The sequence below is a fragment of the Acanthopagrus latus genome, chromosome 6 (genome assembly GCF_904848185.1).
Source record: "Acanthopagrus latus isolate v.2019 chromosome 6, fAcaLat1.1, whole genome shotgun sequence".
Classification (NCBI taxonomy): domain Eukaryota; kingdom Metazoa; phylum Chordata; class Actinopteri; order Spariformes; family Sparidae; genus Acanthopagrus; species Acanthopagrus latus.
Genome location: NC_051044.1, coordinates 4478744 through 4496008, shown reverse-complemented (window position 1 = coordinate 4496008; position 17265 = coordinate 4478744). Strand labels below are relative to the sequence as shown.

The 17265-nt window shown below is 40.9% G+C and overlaps 1 protein-coding gene and 2 long non-coding RNA genes across 19 annotated transcripts in view; 2 read left to right on the top strand and 1 right to left on the bottom strand.

Annotated features, from left to right (window-relative positions):
- Window positions 1–560: 560 nt before the first annotated feature.
- Window positions 561–6035, top strand: LOC119020530. The gene is made up of 3 exons (XR_005075358.1): window positions 561–738; window positions 5166–5394; window positions 5543–6035. It is a non-coding gene; the product is annotated as an uncharacterized LOC119020530 (long non-coding RNA).
- A 1473-nt stretch (window positions 6036–7508) lies between these two features.
- On the top strand, window positions 7509–14361 carry LOC119020532. The gene is made up of 4 exons (XR_005075359.1): window positions 7509–7790; window positions 8506–8708; window positions 11127–11216; window positions 11293–14361. It is a non-coding gene; the product is annotated as an uncharacterized LOC119020532 (long non-coding RNA).
- Window positions 13999–17265, bottom strand: part of ptprt (protein tyrosine phosphatase receptor type T) — a 311154-nt gene continuing 307887 nt past the window's right edge. For all 17 annotated transcript variants that reach the window (XM_037099888.1, XM_037099891.1, XM_037099886.1 and 14 more), the window contains 2 exons: window positions 16764–16899; window positions 13999–15207 (listed from right to left, as the gene is read on the bottom strand). In XM_037099888.1, the coding sequence (XP_036955783.1) occupies window positions 15154–15207; window positions 16764–16899 (190 nt within the window). In that variant the 3' untranslated portion in view covers window positions 13999–15153. The remainder of the gene's footprint in view (window positions 15208–16763; window positions 16900–17265) is intronic.

Sequence of the window (17265 nt, the reverse complement as noted above, 5' to 3'; positions counted from 1 at the left end):
TCAGAGACAACTGTGACAAGACAGCGTTTCAAAATGTGTCTCTGTTTTTTGAGGTATTCTGTTTTTTTAGAGTTCAGTTTTGCCTTCTGCATGAGTAACACTGAAACTTTAAACACACACACACACACACACACACCATTACATCAGCTGCCTCAGGCTCGTTTGAGACTTATGGAGCAACATCAGATCACCTGACGGAGTTAACGATCCACACACGTTAGCATACTAGCGCGCATGCTACACATACGTCCTCTCCGACATCTGACACTGACATTTTGTTTCTTTACACGCGTACACACCTCAGTTAACTACACACATACAGTTCAGCAGGGACAGAGAGTGAGGAGCGACCGGTTGCGACTGAAAGCCCAAAGTGCCATCAGAGCTGCGAGCGGCTAAAAGCAGCACAATGTCTTTTTACAGGTGCTCCGGTGATCATCGCTGGTCAAGTGGAGAGCTGGAGTGCCAAATATGACAAATGGCCGTTGCCATAGTGATTGTTTTTTTTTTTTTTGTTTTTTTTTCTCTTTCTATAGCACCATTTTTAACCTGAAGTTACTCAGGTTGCTGGTCTCTTCCCTGTTGATCATCTTTAATCTGTCCTGTTCTGTTCTGTTCTGTTCTGTTCTGTCAGAGCGTTTTGTGAGACAAACATTCGGGTTCTGTTGGAGAAGTGATGACAAAATGTCAGATTTGACACGAGGGTCTGCAACACAAACGTTACAACATGTCATAGAGGTACAGTATTCATGTTTCTTCATCTGTTAATCTGAGGAATGTGAAAGCCTCTGAAGTTTGTTTTTGTCCGCAGGTTTTTTTTTTTTTAATCTCTTGCGTAACGCAGAAACAATAGTGAACATTTTCTTAATCCCTTTTTTTTATATTTAACCCTCGAGTGCTACGTCTTCCCTTAAAACAGAGTTTCTAGGTGTGATAGTTGAAACTCTTCAAGACCGTCGTACGTCGTTGAACGCGGACGGATATTTCCAATCTGCTGCTTCAGCTGTGCTAATGTCTCTGGCTTCTCTGCTGCCACTAGCGGTTCTATGTAGCAGGCTAACATTAGCCACCCGGGCTGTACAACAGACGGGACGAATTCAACATGTGCAGATCAACAACAACAATTAAATGTGAGCTATCTTGTTAGCCACCAAGACATCAGCAATCTAGTAGGGAACCGGTTATCAAAAATAAGGACTATGATACATCGATTCGACGGAGAGTTCAACGTCCAACTCGAGTGTTTTAAAATCGGACCAAACTTTTACATTTCAGTCAAGCATAAAAACTTCAGTGATGTTTTTAAGATTGGTCAGATGTTTTTTTGGGGGGGATTTCGACTCATGGGGAAATATTGTTTTATTGTTTCCTGCCTTGTTCTGAGTTGGCATCAGATATTTGAGATTGCAAAAAAAAAAAAACCCAAAACAAAATATTAAATGAATAACTGATGTCACAGACGGAACAGGGGAATACGAAGCGTCACACTTCACACCTCCGCCCAAGTAAACTGCAAACCTGTTGAGAGCGCTGAGTATTATCACCTCCTCGTCTGGATTCAGTGACAAGTGGATTTTTATCGCACCGACACACCTCGGTATCAATTTGTTGTTCTCTGTGCGTCTCTGCAGCGGCACAGTTTTGCGAGTCGTAGCTGTAATTGCCTTTTCATGTCCAGAAAGTCGTCTGAGGAGCGGAGCTTGTTACGCTGCCGCCCACACGCTGTGTTCTCCTTCTTCTCCTCCACGCCTCTGTCCCCGGTTAGCCTCCTGTGAAGAAAACTTTATTTTTATGTTGTCAGATAGTAAATTGGCATTACGGCTGACACTCTCAGTTCTCTCTGTCATCCTCTCTCTCTCTCTCTCTCTCTTTCTCTGGGTCTCTGTCTGTCGAAGACTCGGCAATTTTTCGGAGCAAAACCACCAGGACTTGATTTGAGCAATCCAGCTTATTACAGTGTTGCAGCTGTTACACTTCATTTTACACAATTTTGCCCTGTCCATTTTTTTTTTTTTTTTTTGCTTTGTCTTTCTCTCTTGTACCCTGTAGATTTCATACCTCTCCCTCTGCCTGTTAAAAAACTGAAGCAGTCACCCTGAGAGGAAAAATAACAGTAAGCTCCTGTGATCGTCCCCGTCTTTATTTTCTGTCTTGTTCTCGTGCTCTCGCTCAAATCCAGCCTCATCAGAGTGAGTTGCCATCTGGTTTGAAGTTTCTGAAGCACGGAGCATTAGATTAGGTTTGTCTGATATGAAATTCTCTCTAAAGTGATGTCTTCGCCAAGCGTCTCTTCATTCCAGCTGCTTTCAGAGCAGATTCTGAGTCATTTCGTCTGGTGCTCTCCGACTCGTCTGAGGAGACAAAATGCTCCCCGGCACGTTAACTGGCTCTGTGATGTTCGCTTCCTTCTGCTCGAAAGGCCGAACACACTTTGTGCTTTCCTTTTTTTTGTTTTTTTCCCCCACTGGGTGTGTGTGTATGAAAAATATCGTGTTGATGGCAGTGTGTGTGTGTTTGTGTGTGCGGCTTGGGGAAACAAAAAATTTGAACATTTAAGTAATATGTATGAAAAAAGGCTGTTCACATGAACCTTTGATTCTTGGAGAGTCAGCAGAAAGTTTGATCTTAAAAATAAAATCCTGCCAAAAAAAAGAGACATTATAACCTAAAATATCAAAGCCTGTCAAAATGAAAAATGATTCTGTTAAATGTAAAATCCTGTTAAAAAAAAAAAAAAGTTAATTTTGACCTTGAATATAAAATCTTTCAAAAAATATAAATTTTTAATTTAAAAATAAAATCTGTAAAAAATATATAAAATCTTTTAAAAAGATTAAATATGTCATAAAATGTACATTTTTACTTTAAATATAAAATCCATCCAAAAATATGAATTTTGATGTTAATTATCAAAACATAAATTTTGTTCCTTATATGAAATCAGTCCAAAAATATAAGTTTTGGCCTAAAATATAAAATATTTCCAAAAAAATATAAAATCTGTCAGAAATATTGATGTTTACTTTGAATATAAAATCCATTAGAAAAAATTAACATTTTGGATTTTAGATATAAAATCCATGAAAAATACACATTTTCATCTGAAATCCATAACCCTTTCAATAAAGAGCAGCATTAACTTTAAACACACAGGAGTGTTGAAGAGGAAACATTTTAGAAAGTGCCCATTAGTTCAGTTTGTACAGAGGCTTTGTCTGGGTCGAGTCCCGGCCGGGGGGTCGAGTCCCGGCCCGGGGTGCAGGACTGTATCAGACCAGATGGTTCAACACAGCTGATGTGATTCGGACTCTCCAGCTGTTTTTCCCTCACAGGTCATCAACGGTTTGCCAGCAGCATCGATGTGGAAGTCACATTTGTGTCCAGAACCTGACAACAGTTTAAAAGTGGAAGAGTTTATGACGTGTTCACTGAGTGATGTGAAAACTGCTGGTCTGCTGAATGCTAGTTACACTATTAGCTTCACTCTGATCGTCTTCTGTAGTTATCTGCATTGTTAGGAGCTGACGGCAGCCATGATTATTATTCTGTCTGATTGTGGAGCTTCTCGACAGGCTCTGGCCAGAGTTCACTGACTCCCATTAAGGAGCTCAGTATCACAGAACCCGTGCAGCCACATCTATTCAGTGTCAGGGAGCTGAAAGTGAAGCCTTTGTGTGCCGGAGACGTGTGCGACTGACTCCAACACTAATTTCTGAGTGCTTACTTAAGCTCACCGAGCTTAACGGAGCATATTAGCCTATGGAGGAATCTCTCTATGGTAACTGTGGCTTATCAAGTGTGTGTGTGTGTGTGTGTGTGTGTGTGTGTGTGTGTGTGTGTGTGTGTGTGTGTGTGTGTGTGTGTGTGTGTGGCGCAGATGAAAAGGAAGAAACGGCACATCAATGAGATGAACAAAAGAATACGAGAAGTGGAGGACGGTTTGGTCTCGATGATGGCGAGGGTCCAAACTTCTCCTTCTGACAGGCTCATATTTTTGCAGTCTAAGTTTCTACGTTGTCTTTGACAGGTTTAATATTTAAAATCATAATTTCTGCTTTTGCTATTTATAATATTATATTATAAACTCAAAATGTATATTTTATGTTGGGATTATATATTCATGGTCAGAATGTGTTTGACAGGATTTATATTTAGGATCAAAATGACATAAGACAAGATTAAAAAAAATCATTTTGATGGATTTATTATTTATTATTATTTTTGACAGATATTATATTTAAAATCTAAATTCATTTTTTGACATTATGTTGCATTTAAGGTCAACATTTCTCTTTTTTGACAGGATATTATGTTTTATGTAAAATTAATATTTTATATAAAAAAATATATTTTACATCAAAATGTAAATGTAAAATCTTTTGACATGATTACGTCAAAATTAAACAAAATTGACGGGATTTTATATTTTACATCTGACTACAAATCTTTTGACAGGATTTTTATGTTCAAGATCAAAATTTATATTTTTGACAAGATTTAATATTTAAGGTAAAAAATGTTTGTTTTGACAGATTTTATGTTTCAGATTAAAATATTTGTTTTTTGGGCGGAATGTATATATTAATGAGCTAAATTCATATTGTTGACATGAATTTGTATTTAAGGTTATTTAAAGAAAAAATGACAGGATTTTATATTTTGCATCAAAATTGATATTTTTTGACAGGATTTTTTTAATTAAATGTTTATTTTTTAAAAAGATTTTATATTTAAGGTCAAAATTAAAAGAAATTGACAGGATATTATATTTTACATGTCTTTATATATGTGAAATACAATGAAAAGAAATATTTTTCGGGAGGAACTGAGGCTCAAGTGTTTCTTTCTGTAATACTGATGTTGACCACTAGACCACATTTTTCTTTTTTTGTCACCCTTGAATTCTTTTTCACCATTTTCACATGAAAAAAATAAAAGAGAACTTAGCAAAAGTAAATCCTCTCTTGCCGCTCAGAGCTTCCATATAGAGGTCTGTCATTGTATGAAGAACACTCAGAAGGTCATCAGTGTATTTACTGATTGTAAAAGTGCAGCATAATCTTTCATATTAACATCTATGGTAAAATAATATCACAGTCTACTTTAGAAATCAGTTCCCTTTTGACTGAATTGTGTTGAAATCTCCTTCTAATGTTCCACAATAGATAATGGTGTCAGTGGCTTGTACGCTTCCTCCTGTCAGCTGTCCCACAATCCAACAACACGTCTCATCCTGTAGACGACGACGTTGCGGTCGTGCGACTCAGCATGTCAGTCAGAAGTGATGCTGACGATGAACGTGTCTGAAATCTGGATTCACTGCTCAGCTTTGACGAGTGAACATCTCTTTGTAAACTTTTAACGTGAACGTGATGAGACGCCTCCTGTAGACACGTCAGTATCGTCCGTACAATATGAACGCATCTGTTATGATATGATTTAATTCTCCAGAGCATTTTTGTGCAGAAGTGACAACATATGTGTTCTCTTCACTCTTTTTCTTTGAATTTGATGAATATCTGTTGAATTTTTTTTTTTTAAGTTGCATCTGCAGAAGCGAGGCGCTCCCGTGTGATCTCTGAGTATTGTGTGTGAAGCAGACCACTTTTCAGAGCGATGCCGGCTGACGGGAGAGAATGGAGGAAAAGAAACTTGAGAGAAATGATTGCAGAGTGGAGTGAACCTGTGAACCCTGCAGCATGAAAGCCGGGGGTGGAGGAGGCCAATGAACAATCAGGCTGAGAGTGAAGAAAGTTCACGTTTAATGGTCTGTTTGCAGATGCGCCCGCTGCCTCGTCTCACATTCACGAGGCAAACTGAGCTGACAGTTATCTCCCGCTTTGTTACCGACTGGCCTTTACGCTCCTCACTTATGTTTCCACGTGGAAAAATATCAATATACCCAGATACAATCTTCTTTAGACTGGATTAGATGTGACACGGGATCAACCATGTGCAGTCGGACAACCTTTGGATGAGAGTGTTTTTTTTTTTTTGTTTTTTTTTTTCACAAAATGTTTCAAAATGAGTTACAAACTGGGATGGCATGTTTTTATAAAACGAGATGTGGACTAAAAACAACCTGGTCTTGTTTTAATGGATGCAGCTGCTGCTGTCTGAACAGTGTTGCCAGATCTCACGAGAGAAACAAGCCTGAAACAAGCAACTTCTCTGGTCGTGAGGAAAAAAAAAAAAAGATCATTACACTTTGCACACACACATAAATATCACCCTGAATCCAGAAATGTATTGCGTTGTATCATTGTATGTATAATTGTTTTAGTTCAAGGACTTCAAAACAATATGACACACGACACAACAGGAGGAGGATCGAGGACGAACACCATCCTCACCTGTCAAGGTGATTCAGGCACCAGATATAAAAACATATTCAACAACTTAACAATTTGTTGAAAAAGAAGATCTGAAATATCTTTAAACGGCCCACAGTCAAACAAGAACACAATGAAATCAAATCTCAACAAACCCCCAAAAAACCAGCAACTACCAATATTTAGAAGTGACTTTACAGAAAAATAAACCCAAAGTCGCTCATAATAATCGAACGTGTCGACTGTGGATATGACGCAGTAAATCTGAGGAGGTCATCGATCCGTCTGAACCTCATCACTCATCTCCAGTATCGCAGGAAATTTGAACATCAACCGAAGCCGTTTCTTTACTTTTACACCTCGAAATACCAAATTTCATACCGACTGGGATCTGCCTCTTCATCAGAGGAACTGATGGAGCATCTTCGTCCTCTGCAGTTAATTTCCACATCATCTTCTTCCATTCCTCCGCTGCCCTCCGCTCCCACTGTCCTCACCTCCCCTCTCTCTCTTTGTTTTTTTTTTAACTGCCTTCGGAGATTTTTTTTTTAAAAGGCTAGTCAGCAAGTCTGCGCTCTCCACTTTAACTTCATTACATCCAATTAGACGCCGTGTCCTTCAGTAGCGTTCAGAGCGGAGCTGAGGTGTCCAGCTTCAACTTAACGGCAAAATCATTTTATTTCCAGCCTCTTTTATTTTCTCCCGTGTGCTATTTTATTTTGTTACTGCCATGATTCTGCTTTTAATGCTGCCAGTTTTTTTTTTTTTCTTTTCTTCCCAGTCAACAAAATATAAACATTTAAATCTGTGTTTTACTCAAACTTGGGAGGTTGATTTACTTAAGATTATAATCTGCTGGATATTTAGTGATGTGACATGTAGCTTTAGCATGTTGGTGTGAAGCTAAATAATGGATTTGAGTTGGATAAGAGGTGATTGTGAAGAGCACTTTGTGAGAGCTCTCCGTCCAGCAACACGAGGAAGAAGAAGAAGAAGAAGAAGCTCACAGTTTGATGGAATTACGGCCAACTGCATGACTTACCTCCTGAGAGTTCGTACAGGTCGAAATCAAAAGCAGTGAATTATCCAAACTTTATTCACATTTAAAGTTAAATCTGTGATAACGTGTTTGAAAGTTAACGCGACCGTTTTTTCTCCAGCGTTCAGGAGCGTAAAGTTTCTGTTGTGCACCTTTCAAGCCATGCGTGGATCTTCAGGAATAACCAGCCCGGTCTCACAGGTAACCACAGATATGTCCGAGCTTGACGTCCGTACACTCAGCATCAGGAGGTGGAGGGGACGGTGGTGGTGACGTTACAACAGCCATCAAAGCTGCCAAACGGCTGACTGCAGTCGAGTCACACCACTAAAGATACCTGCAGACATCTCCACCCGTGATCGTGGCGACCAAAGTAGCCAAACTGCTCTGTTTTCCAGGAGAGAAATGGAAATTTCAAAGTAAACAAAACTACTGATCTCACATTTATTCTACTTTGCCCTCATGCTTACGAAAAGTCGGGTGAAGTTTCGTAGTCAACAAAACATTTCTGGAGCGTCACAGTATTTTCCTCAAAGACTGACGCAGCTGCTTTAAAATTCATTTGTCACTGAGTGTTCTTCATTATGAAAATGATGTTCAAAAGATGCGTTAAAGTATGAAAACAGTGAAGCAGACTGAATATGTTACTCCAGACTGAAGAAAAAGCTGCGACAGGTTTCTCCAATTTCTTCAGAATTAACCAGCAGGCCGGGAGGAAGAGCGGTCGTCCCCTGAAATAATGACAGACTTTCCCTAATTGGCCATAATTTGTGCTGCTGGGACCTCTTCAACTTCCATTCAGTCCTTTTCTAAAAAAAACTTTTGTTCAGTCCGTGTCTTCCCCAGCGAAGGCAAGACTGAAATTTGCAAATGAACATATTGAAGAGAAGTTCCTGCAAAATAGACACAATTTCAATGAGCACCTTCCACACAGACACACCAGTGAACAGATTAAACCTGCCAAGTATTAAAAAAAAAACAAAACTATTCGCCTAAGAAAGTTCTGTGCTCTCGGCCTCCCTGCTGCTGTGAAAAGTAACCTGGTGAGAGCAACAAAAGCTTTTTTTTCAGGGTTTTGTACCCGCGGCAGAATCTCTGCAGCAATCTCACATCTCCTGCGTTCTGTCTCCGCAGCACAGGTGAGATTTCCCATATGTCTTCATTTCGTGTCCAACTCCACGGAAACGGAGCAGACGTGAATGAGAGTGGAGCTGATGGATTGCAGCCCGGGTCACGCATGACTTAGCATCTTCGTTTTGCTTCCCCTCCTCACGGCGGCGGCGTCGCTGGAAACAACAGCGGAGATTATTTACACAGACGCGGGAAAAAGAAAAAAGGTAAATGAGCCGACTCGCTTCCGTCGAGGTCACAGATCTCTGGAGGTGACGGTTTCAGTGACACGTGATGAGCTTCACTTTCATACCAGCGGTTGATTTAAGGGAGAAGTGGTCTTTAATCACACCGATCTCTTTAAATTCATCACGTTCTGTAAACATGACTGATCTGATCGGTGAGAACAGCCTTCAGCATCTTCATGACATCCACTCTGCTGATGAAAACCAAAGTTGTAAGAGGAGGCTAAACACATTCCAGTCTGCTGGACTCATCGATCCGTTAACTGGCATGAAAGTCATAAGTTAAGAGCTATTTCAAGACAACAGTGCTTCAGTGCATTGATTTAACTGTAATGTTGTTATTTCAGACAGTGTAATAAAGCGGTTCAGGTGTGATGAAGAAAGAAAGGAAAAGTTTGCTTTACACAAAAACTACTGAACGTATTTCCATGAAACTTGGTTGCAGGATGAGTCTCAGCCATGAGTAGACCCCGTTAACTTTTCCGTTAAAGGGACATATCCAGAATTATTTCTTTCTTTTACATTAAAAGACAGGCTGTTTCCCATTTTTTAAAGTCTCATGCTAAGAAGGCTAGCCTGCCCGCGATGCTAACTAGTGCTGACACAGCGCTGCAGAAAGAGAGAAGATCATAGTAACAGTGTGAGAAGACGAGCTGCGGTGGAGTCGGCGCTCGGTTCAGTTTGTGATTTGCGTGGAAGAGCAGAGAAGCTTTTTGTTTGACCTAAACACACGTTCGATCATCATTTGGACGACGGGACAGTGTTATTCCAGCGCCCTGATGGATCGCCACAGAAGGAATATGATTGTGTTTATTAGTCTGAATGATCAGAACTTGTTAAACGCAAATAAACACACCGACAAATAATTTATTATTAGCTCAGGAAAGAAGATCCCCCGTTGATCTCCGAGGCGAAGCTTCCCGCGGAGCTCGTCTACCTCCTCGTACCTCCACACGCCACCTGAAGCCACCGAGGAGGAAAAACTCTGGTGTGTTCTGAGCTGTAATGGATGTTTAAATTAATGAGCTCAAGCACAAATGACTCGGTAAACTGTCACAGTGATGCAGAACACATGCACGACAGGTGGATGAATCAGATTTCCGAATCAGCGTAAATACAGCTCATGGAGATGCATGAGATCTGCAGCGGGCACCATATAACCTTGTTACAACTTCTCCGGGAGAAAATATATTAATAACCCTGTTAGAGTGGAAAAAATATATTACGGCGCCTCGGTGCTCCCCCTCCTCCCCCCTCCTCCCCCAGATAATGACATTTCGGTGAGAGCAAATGAAATGGGCCAATTTTCAAACTCATTACAAACTCAGTACTGAGAAGGATTGGGGGGCGAAAAAAAAAAAATGGAGGAAACAGAAGGATGGAGAGAATACGAGACCGACGGTAAACATCGGCTTTGCATCTCTGTGATTGTGTTTGTATATGTGCTGCCTTGTCTGGGCCTTCAGGTGTGTGTGTGTGGATGCTGTGTGTGCTTTTTGTCTGCCTCTCCCTGTGTGTGTGTGGTGTGTTATGTATGCTTTGAGCGTACCTTTTTTTTTTTTTTTGATGTGTGTGTGCGCTGTGCATCAACTCAGCCCAAAGCCAAGCTGACAGACAGCTTCCCTCTGAGGAGCCCCTTAGTGTTTCTGATTGATCGTCATAATGCCAAGGTACAGGCCCCGTCCTTGGTGCCTATGCTAATCGCAGCCTCATGCATATTTATGAGCTCCTTGGGAATCAACCAGCTAAATAAAGGATGAGGCCGTTGGCTTGGAGCTGCGTTCATCACTGACTCTGATTGATTAGAAAGGCAGAAAAAAAAAAATCAGCTTATAAAGACCCGTGTGTTTTTTTTTTTGTTTTTTTTTTTCCCCAGCACAGGGATGATAATAGAGCTCGAGACTCGTAGGAGAAAAAAACAAAAAGCGAAGGTCTGGAGATTAAACAATTAAATGGATTAATGTTTGTGAGGAGTTGGACCGGTGTGGCTGTCGGTCCCTTTAACTGGGACTCGGTTGTTTCTCACCAGGACTGTTTCTGTTGGCTTTTAACCTTCCAGGCTCCTCAAGTGTCGGATCTCTAATGAGCTGCCACAAGTTAAGAAAATAATCTGATAGATTTACTCAAACGTACCCATCAGAGACTAAACGGTGAATCCCTGAAGTAAGACTGAAAACGATGGCGGACCGTTCCTTTATCGTTTATCGTCCTACACTTTAAATCATCTAAATAACTCGATGTTTTCTGGACTTTCTTTCCTTTTCCTTCGGGGTGACGCACTCTGAAACTCTAAAACTTTGTATCCTTGTAGACGTGTCACTAACTTTTCCAACATCCTGCACATCAACAAGGCTGTAACAGCCGACACATTGATTTTTTGTTTACCACCTTTTCTTTCAGCTGACGAATCATCGCTCTCATCCCGCGTCGCCCTTCATCACGCCGGAATCGATGACGGAAACTTACCCAGGGACGTCAGCGAACAACAAGGTCAGTAACAACAATTAAGGCCCCCCCAAGCAGACGAGCGCAGAGGTGGAGGGTAACTACTGTTGTTGTTTTACAGCTGTAGAGGCTGAAACAGAAGCACTCTGTGGAGTCACTGCACCAGCCTGAAGAACGATTCACATCTCCACGCTGATGTCAAACTTCTTAATGTAAAGACACATTATCACTGCCATCTTACAGAGTTCATCATTCATCATCCCGCGGCTTCATTTGACTTGTTTTTCACCTTCTATCGTGATGTTCTTATCTACTCCAGTTGTTAAGGAGAATACTAGAATGCTGTTTTGTGGATCCAGAAACTTCCCCCAGTTTTCCATCTCCGTGTAGGCGAGTAGATAATGACTGTGTGAACTGCTCCTTTAAGAGCGAAAGGATGACAGAAATATTAACTCGCATGTTGTGACGTTCAGCTGTCGATCAGATTAACACACAGGACGTTCAGTAAATCAGACTCAGAGGCTGTAAGGAGAGACGCCGGATCACGTTCGACATTTTGGTCCCTTTATTTCATGTTAACCACATTTCAAACAACTAAACAACCAATGGTAATGGCATCACCAGATCTAAACAACACTTTGCTAGACAAATAATCATCAGAATAATAATTATACAAAAGAAATGTACAAATTCAAGACAAAAAAAACAAACAAAAACAAATTAAAAAAACAAAAACAAAAACGAAAACAAACAAAATATATAATACAGATGAACGGCCATGAATCAAGCCAATAAAATAAAGCCTTAGTGGAAAAAAACAAAAAAGAAACAAAGAAAAACATTTCTGGCATTCACATCGTCTTCAATACAACACTCTGACTGTCTTTGTCTTTATAGGTCCATTAACGAGCCTGACTGGACTCCAGCGAACAAATAAAACGTAAGCGCAGACTGAACAGTTTGCCACAACATTTTGCCACAAAGTATGTCGGTTCTGGCCAAGAAGAGCATCGACACTTTACAAACCAAACAAATGTTACCAGAGATGACCTTCACCTGAGCGAAGTGTCACTCCAAACTGAGTGATCAGCTGTCTCCTAACGCTGACACCGATCTGTATGAGTTGTTGACGTAAAATAAATGAAATGATGGGTTAGAATCAGTTTTGATTTGATTAGAAAAGTGCTTCCGTCTTTAGTTTGAGTGACTCATCCATGATGTTTGAAAATGAAGCCCTTAATTTGGTGTCTTCTTTACCTCAGACGACGCTGCGTCTGTTCTTTAGTCCCCAGAAAAGACCAACGAATCCCCAAATATCCTCACAGTCCTTTTGACTTCACACAGTTCAGAGGACGCAGAAATAAGAGTCTTTAATATTAGATTGTTGTTTCGTCTTTCGTCTTTTAAGGGAAATATGAAGGTCTGATCAAATGAGGAGACAAAGGGGAGCTGAAGTCAGCGGTTTAATTCTCATTAAGTCCTTCTCTTTGAGCTGCGGTGGGATCTGAACTGTCAGCCATGTTGACCTTCGTTCACCCCGGGGTCGATCATTAACTGACATCATTTCCTATCACACCGGGCGGCGAGATTAATTTTTAAACCTCGGTGGGTTTAGTGAAAAGCAAATTTGAGGCTTTGTTTGCAGAGGGAGAGTAAATGTGACCCGTCGCTTTGTGTTCTCCTCCACTGAAATGTATCCAGAATATAAAACATGAAAACGTGGCGCGGCTCACAGTTCTGAGCTAAAGATAATTAATTAACGTGTTTTGATCACCGTCGGTAGAGTTACTCTCAGTCATACATCTCCAGTTCCCATCAGAAACTTCTGAAAAATGTATTCTGAAATATTATCCTAGAGAAAACGCTTAACGGAAAAAAATGTGTGATCGTCTCCTGCGTGTTGCTTCGTGTGTTTGAATGTTCACCTGACAGAAGCTGCGAAACATCCAGAAGTTCTGTTTGGTTCGTCTCGATTTCAGTTAGAGATTTATCACCGTTTGCTCTTCGTCCTTTCAGCTATTTCAAGTCAAACCAAGTATTCACAACCACGGAAACGAATGGATGAAAAAGTTGAATAAATGACTCTTTGTTTAGTTCTTCTAGAGCCCGACTAATACTGAAGTTCTGAGGCTGGTGCTGGTACCAGTTTATGAGAGTGAATATATTCTGATATTGATATAACACTTGTGACTCGGGCTGCAGCTAAAGATTATTGTCATTATCAATTAACCAACTGATTGTTTTGACGATTACTCAGCTAAATGTTTTTTTTCTGCACTGTGATTTCTGAAAAAAAAAAGTGTCCATATCAGACATCACATATGCTGAAACCGATTTATCTTGGATAGGTTCTGATACTTTCAGTCGGGCTCTAGTTCTTTCACCCGGACTTCAGGGCGACCTGGTCGAGTCAAACGTTAAATCCGAACAACTTTCTAAAAGTCTCCTTCAAGAATAAAGATTTCATTTCAATCTTCTTCCTCACCGTAAGTCACTCTGAACGTGGGCGTCAGCTTAATGTGCAATATGCAAAAATATATTTCTTAATTCTTTCGACGACGTGTCTGAACGGAGCGTTTGTAGGAAGGTAACATAAGACTTTTGTTTCAAACTAAGACCCACGGCTGAGAACGACACCGACTGCTGTGCAGAGCGATGGTGTGTTTTGAAATGAGAACCTTTTGTTTGCGACGTGCCTGGTGTGTGATGTTTGTCTGTTTGTTTGTTTGACTGTGGTTGTCTTATCTTATTTACAGTCAGGGTGGATGCACACTATAAGATTTTGGCAAGACTCACTTCACATAAAGCCATCCAGAAACATTCATGATTTTTTTTTTTTTTTTTTCTTTCAGCCTCAATGAAGAAAAACAAGGTGTTTTCTTAAAGGCGAGGCGGGACTGTTGCTCTTTTGTCTGTTTGATGCTGTTGTTATTTATCACCATGCATTGACTCCACGCATCGTAGCTCGTGACATGCTACACTATTTGTAACCATTTTTTTTTTCCACCCCATTAAAAGCAAAACTGTTGATCTGATGCAGCGTGAATGATGATTTTTTTTCTTTTCTTTTTTTTTTTTTTTTGGTAACCAATTACTGAATTACAAGTCTCGTTAGTGTTTAACATTGATGCAATCAAGAGGCCGTAGCTGCGAGGAGATTCATCAGCGTTTGATTTCAAAGAAAAAAAAATAATAAAAAAGGCAGAAATATTCACAAGTGTCTGTTGGCTTCTTGCTTTGATCCAGCGACTGAATCATCGACAGAAAACATCCGCATCTCGTCTCTCTCTACAAACACTCCCGGTTGGATAAACATCTGTCGAGGCGTCGTTTGAACCTCGGCTAAATGTGAAAGTTCCCATTAAATCTTCCAGTGTGCATCCAGCCTTCAGAGGGAGACAACATTCAAGGCGTAGAATATATCTAAAAAGGAAGTACTGTACAATAGTCACATCACAGCCCAGCAGAGAGGACAGAGAGATAGAGAAGGAAAAAGTGGCGCTTTCTTTTTTTTTTTTTTTAACATCTGATTTTTGTTTTTTTTTTTCAACATATCATTTTTTCTTTTCTCTTTGTACAAGCATGTAAAGTCCCCAGTGTCACTGACGCAAACACACACACATGAAAAATCACCGCTGTGTGTGTGTGTTTGTCGCTTTTTTTTCATCTTCTGTACAGGTTGTTTGTGTGTGTGTGTGTGTGTGGGGGGGGGGGGGGGGGGGGTCACGGGCACACACACACATGTAGATAAACACACGCACACACTCAAATATGCAAGCATGCCCTCTCACACAAGTGGGGGGTGGGGGGGGGTGTCACGGGCACACACACACACACACACACACACACACACTCATGCTCACAGGTCGGGGTCGGGTCAACACGAAGCAGTTCTTTGCGTCGTGTGTTCCCACGTGTTGCGTTGGGAAGGACAGGCGGCGTCAACGGCGGTTCAGAGAAGAGGTCTTCAGCTCTCAGCCAATCAGAAGGAGCTGAGCGCCTCCAAAGCCACTTCATAGCAGAACTTATACTGTTCCTGTGGAGGGAACACAACGAGCCACGGTCAGAATCAACCTTTAAACCATTAAAAGTAACACAACACAATTTCATACTGTTTCACTTTGTTTATATGTGGCGGACCCTGCCACCTGTCTAGCCTCAGACAGTATTGTGGGACCTTTTTCTCATCCGAGAACAGCTTGTTTCTAATGTTCCAACTCTACAAGCCCCGTGTTTAGTCAGTTTTCTGGAGATGCTGCTACAGAGCAGGACCAGGAAGCCCCGGGCTGAAGTCCAGGTTAGCCCACTTTGGTATGTGTCAGTGTGAACACGTTCTTTGGCTGAGGAGGCTGTCAGAGTGTTTTCAGCTGCGCGAGTGCTGCAGTGTGAAAAGCCTTCCTGTGAGGGCAGCTGTATGCAGCCGTTAAACTTTAATAATCCTCAGTTTATGACTGACGACGTGTAGCTCAAACTTTTCTGCCCCACAAAAACATTCACGCCCAGCACCCGACAATTCTTATCTACTAGTTGGAAAGGATCCAAGTTAAAATGACTGAAAGTAAGGTCGGCACGATAGCATCCACACATAAAATCATGTTTCACTCTGTGTTTTTCCCCTGGTCATCTTCATCACCCCTGACACGTCTCTTTGCCTCACAGTAACACAGCAGTTGACATGAAGGATGTACCAACTCCTGCACTGATAGTATAATATTTAACTTCTGGGTGAACTTCTGTACTTTGTGTACAATAAACAGCACATGCATATTTATGAACGTGCGCTGCACTGTACGAGGTCGGCCCAAACCTTTTCTCTGTAACTGTACATCTTTGGCCACAGGCCAAAAACAAGCACTTATTGTATTGTTTCCTTAAAATGCAAAATAGTTCAGAGGTCCCAAGATCCTCTGAACGATTTCCTGCACCAAGTGTCACTCTGCATCAGTATGAATATCAGTAAAAAAAAACCTGAGGGGCAAGTGAAGAATTACTCTTTTTTCTTCTAGTGATCCATTTTCTAAATTGTGATCTATATTGTTTTCTCTCCTGTGCGTATGATTAGACAACTGGAGGGAAAAAAAAAGTATCTCAATGTATTTTCCCATCTGTAAAAACACACGAAAAAAATCTTTCAGGACGAAAATTGCTTTTATTTTTTTATATGTGAAACTGAGTGGAAAAGAAATACTCTTGTTTTCATTCATGAACATCTTTTTCTTCCCCGAGAGAAATTGTGAAAAAAGAAAAAGATTTTTCTAGTTTTTTTTGTTTTTTTCACAAATTTACACTTAGAAAGATTATCTTGGTGAAGCTTTTTCCTACCAATTACTGAGGCATAAACACAGAAGAGGAAATATCTTAGATCTGAAAATGGTTCACCAGAAAAATGAATTCTTCATTTGGCCCTCAGGGCTTCTGTAGTATAATCATGGCTGGAAACACCTTGGACACTGTGATCTAAAGTCTAAATGTCAAGTAGCTGCCACATTTAGCTCTGATACTGCATATGATGATAACTTCTTAATGCACCAGCTGGCTTTAAAATGTGTGTGTGTGTGTGTGTGTGTGTGTGTGTGTGAGATGAGTCCTCACCATAGTCTCCACCATATTAGTCTTGTTGTTCCTCAGTGTTTTGACGGTGTGGAAAACATCCACGATGTTCTGCTGCTGGATCATCTCATTGATGCTGCAGATGGCACAGAACGTTCCAGAACGCCCTCCACCGGTACTGCAGGGGAGGAAGAGGAGGAGGAAGAGGAGGAGGGAGAAGGAGAAGACAAGATCATCACCATCATCATCCTGGAAACCGAAGTGAGTATCAGATTAAAGCTCTACAGAGAGAATTAAGAAAGAAACGGAGAGAATCGAGAACACGTCTCGTCTTTGTGGACGAGCTGCTCTGAGGTGAGAGCTGTTCTCTCTCCTCCTCTACAGAACAGCAGGACATGATTCCCCTCTTTTATCACCGTGGGAGCCGTGCTTTTAAAAAACGTGTTTATCGTGGAATTTAATGTTTCCTCTCAGGGATTTCTCTTCTCCTCTGAGTTATTCTCCTGTCACTACTCAGCTACCGCTGCTGTGTTTGAGGTTGTTG